The sequence below is a fragment of the Ictidomys tridecemlineatus genome, chromosome 5 (assembly GCF_052094955.1).
Source record: "Ictidomys tridecemlineatus isolate mIctTri1 chromosome 5, mIctTri1.hap1, whole genome shotgun sequence".
NCBI lineage: Eukaryota > Metazoa > Chordata > Mammalia > Rodentia > Sciuridae > Ictidomys > Ictidomys tridecemlineatus.
In genome coordinates, this window is record NC_135481.1 from 197075758 (window position 1) to 197099241 (window position 23484).

At 51.9% G+C, this 23484-nt stretch overlaps 2 protein-coding genes across 3 annotated transcripts in view; one reads left to right on the forward strand and one right to left on the reverse strand.

Moving 5' to 3' along the window:
- Positions 1–4352, forward strand: part of Rims4 (regulating synaptic membrane exocytosis 4) — a 54114-nt gene extending 49762 nt beyond the window's left edge. Inside the window, exons 6-7 of one of the 2 annotated variants that reach the window (XM_040274150.2) lie at positions 30–234; positions 424–4352. In XM_040274150.2, the coding sequence (XP_040130084.2) occupies positions 30–234; positions 424–851 (633 nt within the window). In that variant the 3' untranslated portion in view covers positions 852–4352. Of the gene's footprint in view, positions 1–29 lie in introns of both variants that reach the window. The other variant, XM_005325293.4, reaches the window with a different exon arrangement.
- Kcnk15 (potassium two pore domain channel subfamily K member 15) lies at positions 3853–10453 on the reverse strand. Its single transcript, XM_078052083.1, has 2 exons — positions 10153–10453; positions 3853–5984 (listed from the first exon to the last, which is right to left on the reverse strand). The coding sequence occupies exons 1-2, from the start codon at positions 10439–10441 to the stop codon at positions 5290–5292; spliced, it is 984 nt and encodes a 327-aa protein (XP_077908209.1). The 5' UTR covers positions 10442–10453; the 3' UTR covers positions 3853–5289.
- Between the last annotated feature and the right edge of the window lie 13031 nt (positions 10454–23484).

A 23484-nucleotide genomic window follows, 5' to 3' on the forward strand; every position in this document is an offset into this window, starting at 1 on the left:
GCTTCAGACCCGTGTCTCTCGCCCTGCAGGTGATCGTGTGGGGGAACTACGGGCGGATGGAGCGGAAGCAGTTCATGGGTGTGGCCCGCGTGCTGCTGGAGGAGCTGGACTTGACCACCCTGGCCGTGGGCTGGTACAAGCTCTTCCCCACCTCCTCCATGGTGGACCCAGCCACAGGCCCCCTGCTCCGGCAGGCATCCCAGTTGTCCCTTGAGAGCACCGTGGGGCCCTGTGGTGAGCGATCTTAGTGCCGGGGATGGGGAGGGGCTCCCCGAGATGGCTGGAGACCACCCAGCCCTGACCTGGGACCCCAGGCCCAGGGGCACAGAGGAGGATGGGGTTCTCCCCCACAGCGGGGGAAGCAGAATGGGGAGACCTGCCCCCCTCGGGCCCCTCCTCACCTTTCTTTGCCTCCTCCCCAAGACCTTCCCTCTCCCAGCGGGCTGGCGCACTTTGACTTGGCTGGCCTTGACCTGGTGGATGTGGCTGCAGTCGGAAGAAGACGGAGGTGGCAGAGCAAACCCCCCACCTGCCCAAACACTGTCCCACCTCTTCCCCTTTTGCCTCCTCGGAAGCTGCTGCCCAGAGCCAAGTCGAGGACCCAGCCGGCCATCTCCATGGTGCCAATTACCAGCAAGTGTCTTTCCTGCGGCACCGGGTTCAGGCAGGACACCTGCCCCAGAGCCGACCGGGCAGCTTTGCAAGGATCCGGAGCCAGCTCCTGGGGCCCACAACCCCCACTTGAAGAGGAGCTTGGGCCTCCCTCTGCCTGCCCGTGGAAGGAGCTTTGCCGCAGCTGTCCGAGTCAATCTGTCCATCCCCTCCTGCCTGCCCCTCTGCGGTGGCTCTAGGAATGGAGGTCCAGCAGGAACTGAAGGAAAGGAGGCAAGGGGACCCTTTGCTCCATGGCACTGTGACAGACTCGTCTGGGAACTGTGGGTGGACTGGAAGGACACTGTCACCTGTGTTTTGGTAGAAGTGCTGTGGGACCCTGAGGTTCCAGAACCCCTGCCCAGGGAGATCGCCGTCTCAGCACGTGGGGATGCTGGGTTGGAGGGGGCTTGGGGAAAGCTAGGATTGGGACCGGCGGTGCCATGGTAAGGGTTTCCAATAGGGGGACCCTTCTTGTTGGATGAGATTGAAGGTCATCTTTTCTACCCCTCTGCCTCAGTTTAGGGAAGTTTTGGGGCGGCATTAGAGCCCCCCGTTTTAGTCTTTGTCAATCATCCTGCACTGAAGGCACAGCCCCTTGGTTCCCTTGATCGGCTTGGTTCAAGGGAAGGAGTGGGATGCTGCAGGGGCTGAGATTTGGGAGCCTGGGCGGCTGCCTTCCCTGCTGGGCCCCGAGCCCTTTTGCATGCCAGGGAGGCCTCTGGAGGCCGCGGGCTGGCTGGTCTGTCTTTATAGAAGCACATTTCCGCCACCTCCCCAAGGCGCGGCAGCATGCCTTCCTCTTCACCTGGTCCCTGCGGGGTAGGGCGTAGTCCAGGTAGCCGGCAGACTTAGTGTTCCCACTGGGGCCTGTTCCTAGCTCCGGCCAGTCTTTTACGGGGTGGAGAGGAGACCCGAGGACTTTCCAGGAGCTCGTCTCCTGGCTGGCTGGGCCCTGCTGGTAGCCGCTGCTCCTCCTCCTCCCCTTCCTTCCTCTTGCTGTAGGGTCGTAGTTGAGCTGCCCGCTGTACTCAGCGTTCTGATTACTTGCCCTTGGTACTGATTTTCTTTATAAGGCACTCCTGAGGGTGGCCGAGCCTTGCCGACAGGGCCTGGGCGCCATCAGGGCCCATTTTCCACTGGGAACACCTGAGCTGTTCGGTTCCACCGAGAATTGCTTCCACGTGGAACTCTCGGTCCCCCAGCCTGGTTAGGCCCAGGGTGTCCTTTAAAATTCTGGTTGCGTTCCCTCGCCTCCATGGAACTTCTTAGTTGCACGGCAAGAAGCGCGGGAGATGCTCCTCTTGTCCACGAGGCCTTCAGAACCTCTCAGGATCGTGCAGGGGTGAATCCTGAGGCTGGGGCCCGAGGGAGCAGGGCTCGGTGGGCTCCCATCCAAGGCCCACCAGCAGCCCCTCCCCCATTTTTTTTAAACATTGTGATTTCTCTGATGTTTGTTTATTATACACCATTTGAAATGTTTTGAGCCAGGAGAGGAGAGAGGGCTTCTCTTTCTGTCCATCATTGCTGTGGTTTGTTCAGGGGCCACTTTTCAAGGATGGGGCAGAGCCTGGCTGTCCCAAGCAGAGGGGGAGGGAGCTCATGCTGACTTGTCCTCCCCCCTCCATCTGAGCCCTCCCTTGGGTGTCTGCAGAGCCTTGGGGTGGGGGGAGGAGAGAGAGAAAGAGAGAGAGAGAGAGAGCTCTCCAAAGCAATAATTACCCCCTGGGGTGGTCAGCGAGGCCCCCCCAATGATTTTCTTGTTTGTTCTGTGAAATCTCACTCACCTCCTGGAGGGGTGGGGTGGGGGCTGGAGCCCTGTTTCTTTGTATCATCATCGTGAGCACGTGCCCTCCTACGAGGGGCTGTGACCATTGGGTATGGGAACCATCGTCTGTCCTCGCCAAAGGAGGGGGGTTGGGGAGGGGGAGTGATTATTTTCATCATTAGCTTTGGGCAGCCTTCAAGCCCAGCCTGTCCCCGCTGCTGTCTGATCCTTTGCCAACTCAGACTCCACCATTTGGATAGGAGCAGAAAGGGTGGAGTTGGGGGGCCTTTCTAGCGCTGGGGTCTCTAGGGGACAATTCTTTTCTCCATCTCTGGGCAGAGGTCACATTCAGGGGTGCCATGGGAGGGTGTCATCTCCACCGTCCTTGTCCAGATGCCTTTGCATACTAAGGGAAAGGGCTTTGGGGACCTTTAGTCCATTTCCACTTTATAGATGACATCTAGCCTGGCACAGGAGGAGCCACCCCGGGGTCACCTGGGCACTCAGTGGCACCCTGAGCCTGGGCTTCCTCCTCCCAACTGGCTGAGCTGGAGCCATACCAGGATGAAGGGGCTGCCACTTGCCACACTCCTTTTCCCTCTCCTCAGAGCCTCCTAATGGTCCGCAAATAGGGGCAGGACAAATTATAATCCTACAAAAGCCTAGGCAGCTGAAGCCCAGCAGTGGGAACGACTTGCCCAGGACCCGCTGCAAGTCAGCGGCTGGGGCGGAAGAGGGCTCCTTCAGGCTTCCTTCCTGCACCAGGAGACGGTCGTGCCAGGGCAGGTGCCAGGACCATATTCCAGCTCAGCCCCGGGCTGCACACCCCTGCTCTGCTCCACCTACTGGGCCAGTGTCTTTTCTGGGTTTCGGGGAGAGGGTTGCCAGGGGACCGAGGCTTCCCAGCAGGCTGCCCAGCTGACCGAGGGCCTGCAGGATTTGACCAGGCTTGGATGTGTGGGTGGGGCTTCTGTCCAGGGCCATAGCTCTCCAGGCCTGGCTGGAGGGAGAGTTAGAAACACCAGCTTCGGCCAGGGCACAGGGAGTGCGCAGAGGCACCCACCCTCTGGGGACTTCCCCGCTCTCCTTCACCTGTGCCAGGCCTGCCTCCTCTAGTGCTCTCCACACTTGCAGGTTCATACCCTTGACCCCCACAGGAGCCCTGGGTAGTAGGTGGAGGGCAGCCTGTGTTGTGGACTCCATCAAGAGGGCAAGGTGAGAGGAGAGTGCTTGGGGAAGGTCCCACTGGGAGGGAGTGGCTGAGCCCTGACCAGCATCTCTAAGATCACTCGTCCCCAGGAGGTCAGCTGGAAGTTCAGGGGACGGCTGTCCACTCTACAGCCTGATTCGCCACCCAGTTCCTTAGGCCAGGAGCCCCGGGGGTGCTTCAGTGTTCGGAACCCCACGAGCTCCACTCCTTTCAGAGGCACAGCTGTTGCATCAGGCAAGGTCACCTGCATTTATTTATTGAGCAGCAGTGCTGTGCTGGGCCAAGGGGACCGACCCCCTCCCTCCCCCTGTACCAGCTCCCCTGCCCTCTGGGAGGGCCCATGTCCGTAGAGCAGCACCTCAGAGGACGAAAGTGTTTGAGCCCCAGAGCTCACCTGACGAGGCCCGAGGGCTGGGCTCATGCCCATTTCACCCAAAGCGTCTGTGAGGGCCGAGTGGAGGCCGGAATGGGGGCAAAGGTGTCACCTCTGAGCCCTTTGATGCTACAGCTGCCTCCTATAGGGGGTGGTGGGTTAACGGGACCCTGGGTCCTCAGGCTGGGGGCCCTCCCACCCACCTTTTCCTTATGCCCTCTCCAGGAGCAGGACCGCCCAGACCTTTGGGGAGGGAGGGTTTCTGGGGCCCCTGGGTTGGAGTGGGTCACATCGCATTGTGTTCATGACCATGTAGCTCATGTTAACATTAAAGTTTTTGGCTTTTCTAACTGGGCTTGTTCTTGGTTTGTGTTGAGGTGGTTCTTTCTGGAGGGATAAAGGTTCTAAGGGTCTTAATGCTGTGGGATGCCAGGATGCCCCGCCAGGGTCTTTGTTAATCCCCTAATGGGGGCGAGACCTGTCTGGGAAAGCCCTGCTGGAGACGAACAGGAGGGAGCAGGGTTCTAAATGCACCCAATTGTCTTACTGATGTGGAAACTGAAGCCCAAGGAAAGAATGAGATTCCCAAAGTCACAATGCTGGTGATCCGCAGGACCCCAAATAAAGTTCATCCCACAGCACTGGGCTGCCTCCTAGGGGCGGGGTCCTAGTGACATAGGGGCTGTCAGCAAGATCTCCTTCATCTGGGAGTGGGGTTGGCTAAGGACAAAGGATCAGCTTTATGCAGTGGGGGTGGTGGTTCAAACGTGGGTAATTCTGTACAGGCTGGGTGAACAGAAAGAAGTCATTTAAATGTGCAAAAAATGGCTGCTGGGGAGCTTTCCTTCCGTGCATCTGTTCTCCATGCTTCTAGCTTGAGCACCTGGCTTCCCCATAGGGTTCCAGTGCTGAAAGTTGTACATTTCCCTGCCGCACATGACACCACCTCTTCACAAAACACGTGGCCACAAGTCTCCCCTCTGAAGGGCCAGCAGGTAAGGTGGTCCTATGCAAGGGCTCTCCCAGGTGCTGATGTGGCCAGGCCTTCCTGCAGCAATGTGGACTAGGATTTGCACCTACGGAGTGCCTACAGTCTAGCTTGTGCTTATGATGCAGCATAACGTATTTTTGAGGGGCTGGAAGAGATGAGCATCAGAAGGTAGTGAGGAGCCACTCCTTGCAGAAGACAGCCTCAAGGCCTTGGCTCCTCTCCAAGCCCCGGGGTGGGTGCGCAGGGAGATGCTCCAGATGCTCCCAACCAGGTTTGACCCCGCCTGGCCAGGGCTGTCAGATGGACCGGGCCCGGGGCCTGTCTGCCCTGCTGCCGCGCACGGCCACAGGGCTCGAGGGGGGCGAGAAGCCCAGATTGTCGCGGGCGCACCTCTCCAGCTGCTGGATGCGGCGGCAGGAGCCGCAGATGGAGCCCCCGGCGGCTCGGCGGGGCCGCGCGTGGCTCTCGGGCGCCGCCCGGTGAAGCGAGCCGGCCAGGCGGGCAGCGCGCTGGGGCCCCTCCGCGCTGGCGGCCAGGAAGCGCAGGACGACGAGGTTGAGAAAGGCGCCGATGACCGTGAGCCCCAGCAGGATGTAGAGGAAGCTGAAGGCCACGTAGGGCGGCTTCCTCTGCAGGGCCTCCTCGCTCTGCAGCGCCACGAAGTCCCCGAAGCCGATGGTGGTGAGGGTGATGAAGCAGTAGTAGTAGGCGTGGAAGAAGGACCAGCCCTCGAAGTGCGAGAAGGTGGCGGCCCCGAGCGCCAGGGTGGCGGCGCACGCCAGCAGCCCGGCCACCACCATGTTCTCGGTGGACACGTGGGGCCGTCGCAGGCCCAGGCAGCGCTTGGCCCCCAGCAGGAGGCACCGCACCAGCGCGTTCAGCCGCTCGCCCAGGCTCTGGAAGGTGACCAGCGTCAGGGGGATGCCCAGGAGGGCGTAGAACATGCAGAAGACCTTGCCCGAGTCCGTGCCTGGCGCCACGTGGCCATACCCTGTGCCGGGAGAGCGGAGGGAGGGTGGTGAGAGCCCGGCTCTGTCTACCAACACCCTCAACACCCTTGGTGGCAGCCTGCCCCTGGGTGTCCCCCATCCCAGAGCCCGCTGAGCATCTTCAAATGCCAGACCTAACCAGGCCATTCCCTGGCTTTATGACCTTGAGTGGTTAGTCCTAATCTCCCCAGACTAAACAACCCAAATATCCCTCCATTAAGGAATGGATAACAACCTGTCGCACATCCCAGCAAGAGAGAGACCCACCTGACTTTGCCTGGTTTATGGAGTCTTGAAAACTATTGCTTCTCTATTGTGGCAGTGAAAGGAACAACCGACTGTTGCTTGCAACCACAAAAGCTGGATCTCAAACCAAAAGGTGGAATGTGCCACATGTTCCACTGAAAGACATTCTGGGATTAACACAGCTATGGGGACAGAGAACAGATCCGTGGTTGCCAGTTTCTGGGGTTGGAAGAGGGGTTAAGTACAGAACTTAACAGGAGTTAAGTACAGAGCAGCCAGAGGCCGAGGGAATGGTTCAACGCTCTGAGAGTCGCTGTTTCACTATGTGTAAGTGTACCTCGGACACAAAACCAAACCAAGCCAGGCAAAGGCTTCTAGCGTCCACCGGTAAAGTCCCAGCCTCACGAGGCATCCCAGCTCCTTCCTGATCGGGCGCCTCTCTCCAGCCGCACCCCTTCTCTGGCACCCCACTCTCTGCCTATGCCTTGTTTCCCTGCCAGCAGAACCCACCCCCACAGGCTGCTTCTCATGGCTTCTCCCTGCTGGATGGCCTTTTCTCCTCTCCCCCAGTCCATTCCTCCCTTTCCAAATTTCACCTCTGCCTCTGCCATTGGCCAGCCCTCACTAAATGCCTCTTGATTCTGTTTGGATCTGGTGTAGGGATTTCTTCACTGTACCCCTCACTCTTATAGTGGATCAAGACATGAGAGGACTTCCTTGAATCTTGCATCAGGATGCCATTAATGCAGAATAGGGGGTGCCTCTTTCTGGAGAGAGAAGCAATAGTTTTCAAGGGTCCATAAACCAGGAGAAGTCAGGTGGGTCTCTCCAACAGAATATGCCTCTTCCAGCAGATCCGTGCCACTGGCCAGAATGTAAAATACACAAGCCTTCCGGTCTAGGTAGGTAGTTTCACAGTTAGGAAGTTAGCCCTCACATGTGGGCAACATGACATATGCTCTGGGTAGTCACTGTAGCATTTTCAGTCCTAGCAAAAATTAGGAACAACCTAGGTGTCCATCAATAGGGGCTTGGCTACATACATCATGGTGCCATCTGAAAGATGGAGTACCACACAGTAGTGGTTCTCAGCCCAGAGTGCTTTTCCCCTGAAGGGACATTTGGTGATATCTAGAGACATTTTTGTCACAACTAGGGGGAAGGGGAGGGTGACTGTGTTCTTGGCTCTCCAGGATAGAGACCACAAATACTAATATCTTGCAATGCACAGGACACCTCCACAACAGAACCACCAGGCCAAGATGTCAGTTGATCAGAGAGTGAGATGCCCTGCTAACTGCAATGAAAAGATGACCCAGCTCTTTAGGGACTATTATTAAAAAAAATCACCAAAATATATTAAGTGAAAAAAACAGAGACAAAATTATGTGTATGATATAATGTCCCTATGACGTGTGTTATGTTCAAAGGAATACATTGGCAGAGAATACAGACTGAAGGATACACAAGAAAGTGGTGACTCTATCTGACTGAGAGAGAGAGAAGTGATGGGTTAAGAGACAGGGCAGCTGGGGCTGGGGATGTGGCTCAAGCGGTAGCATGCTTGCCTGGCACGCGTGCGGCCCAGTTTCAATCCTCAGCACCATATACAAAGATGTTGTGTCTGCCGAAAACTAAAAAATAAATATTAAAAAAATTTCTCTCTCTCTCTCTATCTCTCTCTCTCTCTCTTAAAAAAAAAAAAAAGAGAGAGAGAGAGACAGGGCAGCCGGAAGATTTCCTTTACATTTAACACCTTTTCACGCCCTGTGAAGTGTGTGCCGTGGGCTTGTGGACCATTCACACCATCAATGCAAAGAACTGTACAGCTAAAGAACTAAAGCTGCCTTCCACAGTGCTCCTGCCTGGCCCTGACAGTTTGTCTCCGTCCTTTTTTTTTTTAATATTTATTTTTCAGATTTTGGCAGACACAACATCTTTGTTTGTATGTGGTGCTGAGGATCGAACCTGGGCTGCCCGCATGCCAGGCGAGTGTGCTACTGCTTGAGCCACATCCCCAGCCCCTACCTCTGTCCTTTTAAAGGGGATTCTGTCCATCATCAGACTTAAGCTCCTTGAGGGCAGGAACCATGGTTTCTCCATAAAAGTTTATTGACTGAAATCAAGTTGAGGGGATGCTAGAGGGAGACAGAAGGGCCTCTTTAGGAATAAGAGTCCAGGAAATGCTGTTTCCCCTGCTCTAGGCTATGCCAGATTTGGGCAGATAACGAAACAAATAACGATAGTAACTAAACATACTAGTACTCTACATGGGTTATTTTCTTTAGCCCTCCTGGTGACCATATGGGATGACATTATTATCCCTATTTTAGAGATAAGGAAACCAGGCTCAGAGGAAGGAAGCTGCCCAAAGGTCCCAGGGCCTGAGTTGGTAGCCACTATCCCAAGGGCTTCTGAATGCTTTTCTTCTATCCAAACAGAGGTCAGGTTCCTGGGCCCTGGTGCAGGGCTGTCTGCAAGGCTGATTTAAGCAGACCAGACCAGCGTGCAGGTGGTGGCGCCCCCAAGTGGTCAGCCAAGGCAAACTCCTATTTCCACCCAGTTATTCTTTCCCAGGGCTCCACAGGCATGTCAGAGGGATACAGGCAGGAGGGAAGCCAAACCCATCTGGACAGCCTCCAAAAAATGTGGGGAAGGGCAGAAAAGGTGGGTGGGGTGGCATTTACAGTGACACAGCGACAGGGAAGGTCTCAGGCTGAACCCAGATAGGGAAGCAGTGGTGCCTATGTAGACAGGAGGGGGCAAAAGGGCTGAATAGGAGCTGGAGTCAGAGTTGACAGTAAGGAATTATTATTACTAGTGAACAGTGCTTCCTTAGCCTCAGGCATCGGGCCTTGACCTCACCTAAACCTGACAACCACCCAGTGAGGTAGGAACAATTGCACTTTGCCTTTGATAAAACCAGGGCTCAGAGAGGTACAATCAATTGCCTGAGAGGGTAGGTGGCTGTGGAAAGGAACACAAAACTCCATGTAATTGTACAAGTTGTGCTTTGAACTCCACCCCTGAGCCCACAGCTCCCATTCTTGCAAGAGCATTAAGGAGAAACTCTCTCCAGGGCTGGGACTTCCAGACGACTGCTCCCAGCCCAAGGAGGTGCCTGCACATGCTGAGCTGAACCTGTGGGGTGGCTGCACCAAGCTTGGAGCCTTGCAGCGCATGCTTCTCTCCTTTGCGGTTTCCCCAGACTTAGACTCAGTAGGTACCAGTCAGACGGTAGTCATGGCAACAGCTGGTGGCCCAGATGCTGCAAAGAACTGCTCTGATCCCTGAGGGTGTGGTCCAAAGCTTGTGGTAATTAGTCATTCCATTAACAAAATATTTATTGAGCATCTATTATGGGCTAGGCACTGGGCCAGACAGCAGTGACTAACACAGATGAGGTCTCTGTTCTCATGGAGTAATAATAATAATTATTATCATTATAACGCAAGAAACTTTTTTTGGGTAGTGCTTTCTGTGTCAGGCAGTGCGATAAAACTTTTGCACCTATTATCTTCTTGATAATAATCTCCCCATAAAACCGGAACAGAGCTAATCGATAAACACTGTAATTTCAGAAGAGGAAAAATGTGACTCTGAGAGTTTAAGCAACTCGTCTAAGGTCACACACAGCTGGTGCGATGCAACGAAGCAAGGAAGCAACTCTGGGCAATTGGTCCTGCAGCCCCACTTCGTCTGTCCCCCAGCCCCTGGGGCGTGTCCGAGCACTCCCGCGCCAGCCTCTCTACTAACACTGTCGCCTGCAGGTCCTGCCTGGGCTGACTGACAGCCCTACTCGGCAGGAGGCCAGGGAGGCTCGGACCCGTCCAAAGTCGCTCCGCTGGACGGAGGTGGCATGAAACCCGGAGGCGCCCGCGGCTGGGACCGGGCGGCGCGGAGGGGACGCGCCGGGCGGCTCACCGATGGTGGTGATGACGGTGATGGCGAAGTAGAAGGAGCCGGCGAACCTCCACTGGCGGCCGGCGCGGTGCGGCTCTGCCTGCCGCGCCAGGCGCTCCAGCTCGCGGTAGTCCTCGGCCGAGAAGCCGAACCTCCTCCGGAACTCGCCGCGCTTCTGGGCCAGCAGCCGCCGCCGGCCGCTCTCCGCCTCGGACTCGAGCGCGTCGAAGACGGCGGCGCCCGCCAGCAGGTAGCACAGGACGCAGAGCAGCAGCGCCGCGGTGCGCGCGCTCGCCCGCGCCGTCCACATGGCGCCCGGCCCGCGCCCCGACGGCTGCCGCGCAGCGCCCGGCCGACAGCAGGGCGGGGCCTGCCCTCCCCCGCGCTCCGCCCCCTCGCGTCGGCCTCGGCTCCTGCCCGCGCCGGGGTCCCAGACCCTGACGGCCCGGATCTGCAGAAGTCCGTCTCCACGTTAGTTCACGGTGTGATCGTGGGCCAGCCTTCCGCGCCCGCTTTCCTTCCGTCAGTCAATCATCCGGCAGGAGTCCACCCCGCACCTACTGATGCACACAGGATTCCTGGTGAGAACAAAGCTGTAGCAGGGTTGGCTAACACACACGAAGGTCACTCAAGACCGTGTGAAAAGAGGAAAGCAGTGCCCTAGGATGATGCTCCTGAGCAGCAGCTCAGGTGGTCGGGAAAGTCACCCAGGTGAGTCACCCAGGCAGCCAGTGCAGGCTTCTGCTTCCAAACAGAAGGGGGCAGGCTTGGCAGCCAGGAGCAGCAAGGAAGCCAGTGTGGCTGGAGTCCAGAGAATTGGGGTGCAGGGTGGGGTGGGGGACAGAAGGGGGACAAGAGACTTGGCACAGGGTCTCATGTGGGTCTGTACTTCAGCAGGACTGGAAACTACAGAAAGGCTGCCGCAGCACACACACAACACAGCCATCTGAGTCACATTTTTAAAAAAGAGCATGGTGGTGGTGTTGGGCTGTGGCTCAGCCATAGGGGGCTTGCCTAGCACGTGCCAGACGCTGGGTTTGATCCTCAGCACCACAAAAAAAAAAATAAATAAAATAAAGGTATTATGTCCAGCTACAACTAAAAAATTAAAAAAAAAAAAAAAAGAGAGAGAGCAACGTACCGCCATGTCGAAGGGGGAAGGTGGCGCAGAGCAGAGGGGAGGCTCGTGTAACTCCAAGTGGGTTAAGGTGGTCTGGCTCCTGCACATGGCACTGGAGAAGGAGAGAACTGAATCTGGAGTACCTTAGGCAAATGGAGCCGGGTTCCCAGCCAGCATGTTAAGGGGTCTTCCTGGTGTCTGGGAGTGTCCGCATGACCAACCTGCAGACAGTACACAATGGGCAGAAGTGATGTCTGCCACTCCCAGGTCTGGCCTCTTAAAGTGTTCCCCTTGTTCCCCACCTGCAGGCTGAATGCAGAACACTAAAGAGACATCGAAAGGCCATGTACCATCAGGAACACTCATTTTGAACTTCTGTTCCATTGTGTGAAGCCCCTGAGATTTGGGGCTGTTACTCTGGTATGCGGAGGGTTAGGACTTGCTGATGAGTTACGCGGCGGGAAAGGAGAGGACTCAGGGTGGCCCCTGGTCTTTGGCCTGAATGACTCAGTGTTGGGCCTTCCATTGACCCCACTCCTCCGGGTCCCACTCCAGTCCCCTAGTACCAAGTGACACTGTTTTCAGCGTCCTGGTGAGCCTCCTGGGGACTCCTAGCAGGGAGCTCCCAGCCTCCCCAGGTCTCTGCTGCAGCCTTAGTGTGTCCCCGAGCTGGCTCCAGCCTTCCCCATGCCTTGTTTCCTGCAGCCACCCTAATTTTACCGGATTGCAGGGAGGAGATAACGAAATCTGTTTCCAGGAGCAGGGTCAAGGCTAAGGCTGGGGAGACCTGTCTGGACTGGACATCTCATGGACTTCACATGGAACCCTTACTTCAGTGTCCAGGAAGCAGGCACGGGGTAGAATTGCCAAGTCCTCACTCTCAGGTCGGGGCCAAGGCAGGACTTGAACTTGGGGCTGTTTGACTCCTGAGATCACAATACTTGTCTGAACTGATGCTGCTGGCACCTCCCTCCCTCCCCCCTCAGCTCCATGGACCTTGCTGTCCTTACCTGAAAAGGGAATAGGGAGCCTGGGCCACCACACTCCCCCTCCTCTGCAAAGGTCCTGTGACATGCAGCTGAGAGGTGCTCTGTCTAATGCACCTGCTGTGGGTGGGTATTATTGGGGCTGGGGGGAGGGGACTGTCTGCCTTCCAGGCAGGTGACTCTGCCCTGTGCTTGGCATTTTGGGTTCAGCAGCTCTATTTTAAGGCAGAGGAGGTTAGAGTTTGTGTATGTGTGTTTCTCAGCTTGGAAAATCGTCAGCTGAACAGTCACCAAAAACAGCAACACCCGAGGCCCCCCCCTTGAGATACCCTGCTTCTGTCTCCTTCCTGCTTTGGGGGTCAGGGGACCTAGTGATTTTCCTCTGTCCTGTTGTGCTAGTGTCACAACCGTGACCCCTCGAGAAGGCCTGAGTGTTTCTTCTTGCAGAGCTCAAAGGGTGTCAGTTTTGAGGACAACGGAAAAGTAATCCCAACCACCAGGTGAGCCCCAGGCCCCTTCAGTCCCTTCATATCTGAGTCTGGAGCCTTTCGAAAGCTTTGTGAGCCAGCCGGGCCTTGCCATTCCCACGTCAGGGAGAGAGGGGACTCGTCTAAGGCCACCCGTGGTGGGGCAGGGGTTGAGAAAGCAGAGCCAGCCTACCTTCCATCTTGGGCAGGCGAGTTCACCTCTCTAAGCCTTGGTTTCGGCATCTGGGACTCTGGGGCCGGGGATGGCTGCCTAACAGATTCCCATGGACACTGAGTGGAAATGTGTGAACAAGCACTCAACACGGAGAGCGCGGGTTCCTGTCAGCAGCCCCCCACCCCACTCACTGTTCTCTCCCCTTTCCAAACTGCTTATTCTGCAGGGCAATTGTAATCTTAAGAGATTGACTTTTATACTTAAAATATAGCTCAGTAATTTTCCAGAAGACCAGAGGTCCTGGCCATTTTTTCCTGATAAGATCTCTTTCTTGTTAGAATGGATTATTCTAACCTCAGGGGACATCAGGTACTAGCTACTTGGAGGTGGCAGCTGTGGCCTTTCTGCAGCCTGATTATCATCTAGAGATCTGGCCTGAAAGAAAGTAAAAGCTGCTTCTTGCTAATTCAAGAATGATGTTGGTAGGATTTTAAGGTCTTCCAGAATGTTCTGGGCACTGGAAGAAAAACCTTGTGGTTGAAGACCTGGAGAGATGGAACCTTGACTATTGCCAGGGAAATACCAGTGTTTCCAGGCCAGAGCCCCACTGTTCCCAGGAAGATGAGGGTGTTCTTTGGGGGAACAAATGACAACTGTGTGATTTGTCTTGATTAACTGACTAACCACTGGCCCCAGATTCATGGGCTTCTCACATTATTATCCCCATCTTCCAGGTAAATAAACGGAGGCCCAGGGTAACAGCAGGGAGAAGCCCACATTGAAAACCAGCGATCTGTTTGCACAGTCTCCCTGCGATCTTACCCTCTACGCCACGCAAGCGCTGTGCAGTAGATCTCTCTGTGATGATGGAGGTGTCCTGTATCTGTCCTGTCCAGTGTAGTAGCCAAATTTGAAGTATGTCTAGTGCAATAAAAGAACTGAGTTTTAAGCACAGCTTAATTTTAATGAATTTGACTATAAATGGCCCTATACAGCTAGCGGCTAAAGCATGGGACAGCACAGCAACTAGCATTAGCCTATTTAATACACATTTTTTTCTGGCCTTAGACTCTTTGCTTCACCCTTTCCAGCCCAAATGTCTTGTGAATTGTGAGCTCTGTTCCCTCTGTTTCTGCTGTCTCTTGATTCCAGTATATTAAGCTGCTGGGGACAGGAGGGGTTGCCTGGGCAGGGGGAAGGGACAGGCCCCTGTCTGTGGTGGCTGAGGTCCATTACTGTATGGTAGCAGGGGCCACCTGACCCAGGACAGACTCCTTGCTGGCAGGGAAGGGCCACTGTTAGGAGCAAGAGCTCAGCAGACAGCCACCCCTGCCTGGGCTCCCCGTTCCTCGGCCGCATGACAGGGAGCAGATGACTGCAAACTTCCGGGCCTGGGTTTCCTCCTCTGTAGGGAGGAATTGAAGCATTGTCATAAGGAGTAAATGGAGGGAGGCCTGCTTTGTGCTTGGATCATGGGAACTGCCCCACAAATGTCCCATTCACTCTCATCCTCAGAAGAACCCTCTGGTTGAGACCAAAGAAACAGCAGGGGGGAAAAATAGGGGAGAGATGGACAGAGGAAAAGGATTTTTAAAAAATATTTATTGTGAAAATTCTCAAATACACATGAAAATTGAGAAAATGGTCTAGCTGATATCTATACTCTTTCTCTTAGATTTTTAAAATTAGTAACTGTTGGTAATTTTCTTACCAATTCTTTTAAATGACATCAGAGGGAATTCTTTTAAGTGATGTATACCTTGAAAATTTTATCCACTCAAAAACATAAACATGCCCTCACTTTCCAATCTAGTCTTCGTTCTCCTGTGGCCTTGCACCTTGTCCTCTTTAAATAAACTACAGCCAGATCTGTCTTCTGATTTCCAATTTGGGTTTATTTACAGTTAAGCGAGGACCTGCAGACACTTGTGTGGCAACTTGATGGCACAATCCCTCTGGCTTCTTGTGGGTTTTTCTTTTTAACAGATCTTTTGTGGTTGTTTCTTCCACACCTAATTTAACAGGATTTCTTTGTAGCAACTAATCCTCATTGAGTTTTCACGGAAATGAATCTCTTCCTTTTGCACTCGTATTTCACCAGCTTAAGGGATATTGAGTTCAATGACCTCCTCACAATAACAAGTGCGGCTGGTGCAAACTGGTTTGGGAACGAACCCAACAGACTCTTGGCAAGTATGCCACTCCATGGCCGACACCCAAAGGGGACAAGTGGCCTGCTAGCTGTTGGCGTTCAGGAGGCTGTGGAAGGAGCGCTGCAGAGCACTGGTTAGTCTGGTGAGTGGGTTAACCAGGTGGATAAGGAACATCTTTGTCATGCTAACTCTGGGAGAGACTCCATAATGTGGAAGTGGCTCTGGAAGACCCCTGTCCAGCCAAACACCCCAGTGCCCGGAAGTTTGGGGGCAGTGGGACAAGCCTGCACTGTTGGGATGGAGGAAGAGTGGGAGTGTTCCATTCAGGAAGGGCCTTTAGGGAGCAGTGAGCTTCTCCATTCCTGTCTGCAGTGTAGGTGCAGAGGCCCCCAAGCCCTGGGGAATGGTGGAGTCACACGTGTGAGTCACCGGATCATCCTGTGAAGGAAGGCTGCCGTCTAATCAGATGCACCTGCCTTGTTTGTTACAGCAACTAGCATTAGCCTGTTTAATACACTGACTGGGTAGGGCTGTCATGAAGATTAAGTTAGGGGCTGGGGCTGTGGCTCAGTGGCAGAGCACTTGCCTAGCGTGTGTGAGGCACTGGGTTTCATTCTCAGCACCGCATATAAATAAAGATGAATAAATGAATAAAATAAAGATCCATCAACATCTAAATATATACATATGTACATGTACATATATATGAAAAAATTAAGTTAGATGACAATGTGTAGCAGACTCTTAAATGGGACTCTTCTTATCATGTCAGATTTCCAGCTAAACCCACAAGATGGACACCAGGTATTAAATACTACGTTTCAGGAGGCCACAAGACTCACCTGTGGGATTTTCTTAGGAAGCTTATTCTAGCCTTTCTCTCTCTAGCCCAGCCCCCTCGGCCTACATAAGCTGAGGAACAGAGAGTTGAAAGGCAAGTTTTTGGAGCCAAACAACCTGGATTTGAATCCTGTGCCCATAACTTACTAGCTGTGTGACCTGGGAAAATTGCCTCACTTCTCTGGATTTCAGTATCTCAAAGATGCCATTAATAATGGTATCTACCTCTACCTTGTCTTAAAAAGTGCACATAGGCCATTTAACTGTTTATTAAATTAGATAGCAATACAACATCAAGGTGAAAGGTTAAACTTGATTTAGGAAATTGTTAAATATGATATGACTGGATATTCAAACTGGACAGAGAGGCATGAAAGACAGATGCGACAGAAAGTGTTGGAAGGAAATGAAGAAACTGAATTCATTTAGGTTTGTCTTTCACCAAGTTTGGATTATTCAGTACACCAGTTACAAGTAGGAAATATTTAGATCAGTTTGGGCACATTGAAATCTCAGTACCTGTTCATTCCTATTATTATTCAAGGTTATGCCAGGTCAAGATCAAGTCCTGAGTTCTTTTTTTTTAATATTTATTTTTTAGTTGTAGTTGGACACAATACCTTTATTTTATTTACCTATTTTTATGTGGTGCTGAGGATCAAACTCAGCAGCTCGAATGTGCTAGGCGAGTGCTCTACCACTGAGCCACAACCCCAGCCCATCAAGTCCTAAGTCCTAAGTGGTAATACGAATGGGATATTTATGTGGTGATAAGAAGCAATGATTCTCATACTTCGGGGTTTTCATAAAACAACCACACTTCATAAAATATTTACCAACATAAGCAACGTTGCCAGCTTCATTTGCAGCATAAGAACGGTGGGGGAAAAAATCTACAAGTACTGTTTTCAATCACCCTCATTTTGTAGAAGAATCAATTTTATAACCTCTCAAGTTGGGAGGGACATAATCAGGGACAGAATAAAGAATTGTCCTTCAGATAGGATTCATTAACCTGACGGGATTTCACCGTTGCCCTTATTTTTAGTACTAGTTCACCGGCCAGTGTTTGAAGACTCCGGGTATAAACTACCATGAAGTCTAGAAGCATTTGGAGTTATGATCGCCTTTAATCCTTTTACTGGTGTGGATCTGGACTGTCCCCAAAAGCTCATGTGCTGAAAGCGTGGTCCCCAATGCAGCAAGTTTCAAAGGTGGGATTTTAGGCAATGACTGCATCATGAGGGTTCTGACCTTGTCAGTGGATTAATCCATTGAGAGCTGGATGGACACTGGGAGTTGGAACCTCATTGGAGGAAGATGGTCACTGGGGGCGTACCTTGAAAGGACTTGTCTTCTCCCTGGCCTCTCTCTCCCCATCCCCTGCTGCCAAGATCTGAACAGCTTTCCCCTGCGATACCTTCCACCATGATGCTCATTATAGGCCCAGAGCAATGGAGCTGGCTGACAGTGGACTGAATCCTCTGAAACATGAGCCAAAGTAAATCTTTGCTCCTCTAAGCTGATCTTGCCAGGTATCGTGGTCACTAACACAATCCTCATGACAGTCCTTCTACCCTGGGGCTGTCTTAGTCTACACAGGCTTCTATAACAAAAATACCTTAGATTGGGTAATTCACGACCAACAGAAACTTACTGCTCACAGTTTTGAAGGCTGAAAAGTCCACAGTCAAGTTACCAGTGGATTCGGTGTCGGATGAGGACCTGTTCATTGTGAATGGCACCTTCTATGTGTCCTTAGGTGACAGAAAGCTCCCTCAGGCCTCTTTTACAAAGGCACTAGGTCCCACCCACTAGGGCACCACCCAGATCACCTCCCGATGACTCCAATTCTTTATAACAACTCCTCAGGGTTGTTCCCACGTGAATTCTGGGGAACACACACATCAGACCACAGCAGGGACCATATCTACATTTTCTTTAGGAGGATACTGAAGTTCAGACTTTCTCAAGGGCACATAAGCTGGGACATAGGCCTAGTCTCAGAGTTTCCATGTTCTTGAAAAAAAATTAGTCTTTTTACCTGGGCTGACACATGTTGGAAGATCTGTTCCAGGCTCCTTGTGGCTCTGTCCTGCTCTAAAACTGAGATTCCTCCCCTGAGGACAACAGACCTCAATAGTTTCTGTGGATGGAATTCAGGGATCCATGAACTTGAAAAGGAAAACAATTGCATCTTTATTTCCACCATCTCTGACATTTAACAGTTCCCTCAATTATGAATGAAGACAACAAAATAGTCTTTGTGGTACCCATTCATTACCAAAAAAGAAAAAAATCACTGGTATTTTTATATCACATTGAAGTTGTTGCAGATATCTCAAAAATACTGTTTATACTCTGACCACTTTGAAATCATGGTAATTGGAGTAGATTCAGTTGAATACATCTTAAAAGGCGGCTATCACATTTGTTCTGAGTTGGGGAGGGGACTCGAGGGGACTTTGCCTTCTGTAGGGCCCATGTTGGAACCCTGACCTGGCCACCTGGAGCAAGGGGTGAGGCAGTGTGGACGCCACATGGGTTTCTATCAGAGCAGGTGTGGAGCAGGCATCAAGAGAAGGAGAGAGGGAAAACAGGACCCGAACGGGGATATCTCAGAGACCAAGAGATGCAGAAGTTAGGGGACAGGAGGGTTAGTTCTTAAGGTGAGCAGGGGCTGCAAGTCAAAGTCATTTCCTGTGTTTGACTCTTTGGGGGCTCCAGGTAGGAGAGAAGCTGTCGAGAGGTTCATGTTAAAAGATAAAGAGACCTAGACCAGCCTGAGATGAGAGACATCACTGTGAATGCCAGTGACAAGGGGTGGGGGACATAAATGTGACATGCATAAGGACCAGATCAATGTGATGGGACACGTAGGCCAGGTCTGCCGGCCAAATTTGAGGGGATCGGGAGACCTAGGCCCCTGCTCTTAGGTCTCCCTGATATCATGATTAATTGCAGTAGGAGAGCAAAAAGGTGAGTTCTCAAGCATCAGTGAAGCATGACCCCAGGGCCAGGAGTGCACCTCCATCTGAGGCCGCATTTTAGCCACAGGGAGACAGGCTAACTGTCCATCAGCTCAGGAAACATGGTGGCCATTGGTAGCCTCCTCCTTCCCAGGCAGACAGTGGTGAGCCCCTGCCATCCAGTGTGGCTGGAGCATAGAAGAATCTGGAAGTCACAGCAGGCCTGTGAGCCTGGAGGGGTTCCGGACCCAACCCGGAGGGCAACTCTGGACCTTGAAGGGTTTAAGCAGAGTAACATAGCCATGGTCATACTCGAGAAAGAGCCTCCTGGCTGATGGGAGGACGAGCTGAACGTGTGCAGAGGGCCTGGGGAGTCATCCAGGGGACAGATGGAGGTGCCTGGCTTGGGGCCAGGTGCTGTCTCCTATAGGCATCTGCTGAAATAATATTTTCGGGAAAGAAAGCAGCTGTACTCAGCACAAATAGGTAAAAAAGATTCTAGACTCACCTCTGGTTGCCTCATTCCGAGGCCTTGAGCAAGTCCCTTCCCTTGTCCAGAGGGGGCAGCACCTCTGGAAACAGGAGCCCACTGTGGGCGCGCGCCTCTGAGGCCTCCTGCCTGCCCGCTGCCCTTCAACTGTTCATGCACGTCAGTGCCACTAGGGGGCAGTAGCACACTTCTGTTTTCCTCTTCCCAGTCTGCATTTGAAGCCACGCTCTTAGAATTAAATATGACACAGATTTTCACCAGGTGGGAGGCTTGTTAAAACACAGACTTGTAGATTCTACCCCGAGAGCTTATGTAGGATGGGATGGAGCACAAGGAATTCACATTTTTAACTAGTTCCGAAGGCAATGGCTGAGGAAAACTGGTCTGGGGAATCACAGTGAAGCGAGCTCTGGTCCGCGCAGTCATGGCCACTGGGGAATCCTGAGGACAGGGACGTTGCTCCAGGTTTTCAACTATGTGTCAGTTTCCTGGGCCCCATTACATCTCTTTTTGAAAAAGAAAGCTAGATTTATTCTATTGTAAATGACAAATTTTAATTGTACATATTGATGGGGTACAAACTGGTGTTATGGTCTATGCATGCAATCTGGGATGATTAAATTCAGCTAATTAACACACCAGTCACCTCAAATACTTATCGTGTTTTTGTAGTGAGAAATTTGAAATTTACTCTAGTAATTAGCATTATTAGTCACCATGCTGTACAGTATAATCCTCCCAAATTTATTCCTCTTATCTAACAGAAACTTTGAACCCTTGGACCAATATCTTCCTGTTCCCCTCAACCCTGAATCCTCCAGTAACCACCCCATTACACACTCTGCTTCTATTCCACATATAAGTGAGACCATGTGGTATTTGTCTTTCTGTGCCTGGCTTATTTCAGTTAGCATCATGTCCTCTAGGTTCATCAGTAAAAATGACAGAATTTCCTTATTTTTAAAGGCTGAATAGTATACCATTATGTACATATACCACATTTTTTTCTATCCATTCATCGACTGATGGACACGTACGTAGGTCTATTTGGTATCTTGGCTATTGTGAAGGGTGTGGCAGTGACCATGGGATTTCAGATATCTCTTCAATTTACTGATTTCAAACCCTTTGGATGTACACCCACAAGCACAATTGCTAGATCATATTTTTAGCTTTGGAAGAACTTCCACAGTGGTTTCTCTAATGGCGGTCCTGGTTTACATTTCCACCAACAGCGTAGAAGTGTTCCTTTTATCCATGTCTTCACCTGCTACATTAGTCGGTTTTTGTGTTACTGTGACCAAAAGATCTGATCAGGACAACTTGAAATAGGAAAAGTTCATTTTGACTCATGATTTCAGAGGTTCAGTCCAGGGTTGGCAGACTCCATAGCTCTGAGACTGAGGTGAGGCAGAGGAAGGTGGGAGGGCAGGCAGGAAAACAGCTCAGGGAAACTAGGAAAGAGAGAGAGAGAGAGAGAGAGAGAGAGAGAGAGAGAGAGAGAGAGAGAGAGGGAGGGAGCTCTGCTCACCAAGGACAGAACATAAACCCCAAAGGCACAACCCACTGACCAAACCTGCTCTGGCCACACCCTTCCCACCTGCAGTCACCGCCCAGTTAATCCAATCAGTAGGTAAACGCTGATTAGGCCGCACCTCTCATAATTCAACATTTCACCTCTGAAAATTCTTGCATTGTTTCACACATGAGCTTTTGGGGGACATCTCATATCCAAACCAAAACACCTACTCCTGTTAACTGTCGTCTTTTTTTTTTAATTACTTTTCCTTCTTTAAAAAATTTTTTTAAAAACTTTTTAAAAGTGTTTTTTTAGTTGTAGTTGACACAATACCTTTATTTTATTTATTTTTATGGGGGTGCTGAGGATTGAACCCAGGGCTTCGCACATGCTAGGCGAGTGCTCTACTGCTGAGCCACAACCCCAGCCCTTAAAAATTTTTTATACCTTTATTTTTATTTGTTGCTGAGGATCAAACCCAGAGCCTTGCACATGCGAGCACTCTGCCACTGAGCCACAACCCCAGCCCTAACTTTCGTCTTTTTGATAATAGCCATTTTGACAGTTACAAGGTGATATCTTGTGGTTTTGATTTGCATTGCCCAAGGATCAGTGATGCTGAGCATCTTTTCATATACCCGTTGGCCATCTGTATGTCTTCTTTTGAAAATGTCTGCTTGGGTCCTTTTGTGAATTTCTTAATTGGGTTATTTGTTTTCCTGCAATTGCGTTGTTTGTGTTTTGTGACTACTTTAGATGTGAACCCTTTATCAGAGGCATGATTTGCAAATGTTTTCTCTCTCAAGCAAGGCAGATCATTTCATTCATGTAATAATGACTAAACCTGGATTTGCACCGGGCTCTGAAATTAGTCCTGAGATCCATCAGAGTCAACAGAGCAGACAAAAGACGTTCCAGGACTTGTAGAGTCAGCCCGTAAATAATAAATGTGGAAAGTGAGAAAATTAGACACTGTGCTAAGAGGTGCTGCACTGAGCACAGACTGTGAGGAGCAAGGGTGGAAACAGGGCGAGAGGAACGAGCTGCTGCGATCCTCTGGGCAGAGACAAGATGGCCCAGGAGGCAGCCGCTGAGGCCTGCTCCCTGCAAAAGGGGCATCCACAGGGACCATTTATGATTTCTGATGGGAAACCAGCTCAGCCAGGCTGACGATCCGCACCCTCCTCTGCGCAGGGATTCTCAATGCCTAGACGCGAGCTCTTTGTCCAGACCTGAACGATCTTGATCTCCACCTATTTGCAGCCACACTGCCCTGGTGAGACCTGTCTCTTCAAAGTCGGAACATGCAGGACTCCCCTCCTTTCTGCCTCCGAACTTGATTCATCTCTGCTCCGGCTGGTGTCTGTCCACGGCCCGTGGGTCTCCCAGACCCTGCGTTCCTGAGGATGTGTTTGTCACTTCCCCTGCTCCTCACGTCCTTCCTTCAGGTCCATAGCCCCAGGGCAGCTCCAGCGGCTGCCTTCCTTCCCTGGATTCGCGGCAGCAGCAGCAGCATTCAGTGTGGCTGGCAGTGCAGAGCCGGGGCTCTGGAGCAGGGCTCTGAGTTTGAATCCTGATTCTGCCAACTGGTGTGAAATTGGACTCTTTCCTTAATTTCTGTGCCTCAGTTTCCCCCATCTGTGAAATGAACATGATCATACTTCCCTCAAAGGATTATGATGAGGGCCAAGTTGAGTCATTACTAGAAGATGCTTAGGTAGCTGTTAGAACTCAATAAATATCAGCTCTTATGTTTATTACTTCTGCAACAAGATATTTAAAGCACCTATTACATGTATATTCCTCCCTTATATTAGGGGATAATCTGACTCAGCCGAGAGAATATAGGCCTCAACTGAGCAACCACCCCTCTGGACAAATGTCCAGGAGTTTTCAAAAGGCCACAAAAGACACACGCTAGACACCTACTAATAGCTCCAAAGTGGAAACTACCCAAATGTCCATCGTGAGTAGAACGAATAAATGAAATGTGTTCTCACAGTAGGCCATCCCACAGGCATGGGGGGGGATGAGGGATTGTCATCTGCCACAATACAGATGAACCTCACAACCACAGCGAGGGAAAACGCACCAGGCACGGGAAAGAACATACTGTGTGACATCATTCGAACCAAGTTCAAGGACCGGTGCAGCCACTCTGAGGCTGGAGGGCTGGACATCAGGAGGTGGTGGTCCAGGGGTGGGGATGAGAGGGAGCTCAGGCAGGAGGACAGGAGCATTGTCCTGCACCCCTGCAGTGTCACCGTACAATGGTTCTGTTGGTGAAAACTGGACAAGCTGTACACTGTGGTCTGCGTTTAAAAATACAAGAGAGAGGGGCTGGGGCTGGGGCTTAGCGGTAGAGCGCTCGCCTGGCATGTGTGAGGCCCAGGGTCCAAGCCTCAGCAGCACATAAAATAAATAAGTAAAATAAAGGAGCCATTGACAACTAAAAATATTAAAATAAAGACAAGAAAGAAGGACAAGGAAGGGAAGGAGGTCAGGAAGATGGAAGGGAGGGAGGGAGAGGGACTCCCTGAGAGTGGGGTCCGTGGGAGGGGAGGGACAGGCCAAGCCGGCCCTGGGTTGGGCAGCTCTGCCTTCCCAGCCGGGGATGGAGAGTGAGGTTCTGTT

Excerpts from the sequence above, each read along its gene's own strand:
- Kcnk15 (XM_078052083.1), bottom strand. The coding sequence starts at position 10,441 with ATGTGGACGGCGCGGGCGAGCGCGCGCACCGCGGCGCTGCTGCTCTGC. Across the intron at positions 5,985-10,152 it reads CACCGTCATCACCACCATCG|GGTATGGCCACGTGGCGCCA; the intron begins GTGAGCCGCCCG and ends CTCCCGGCACAG.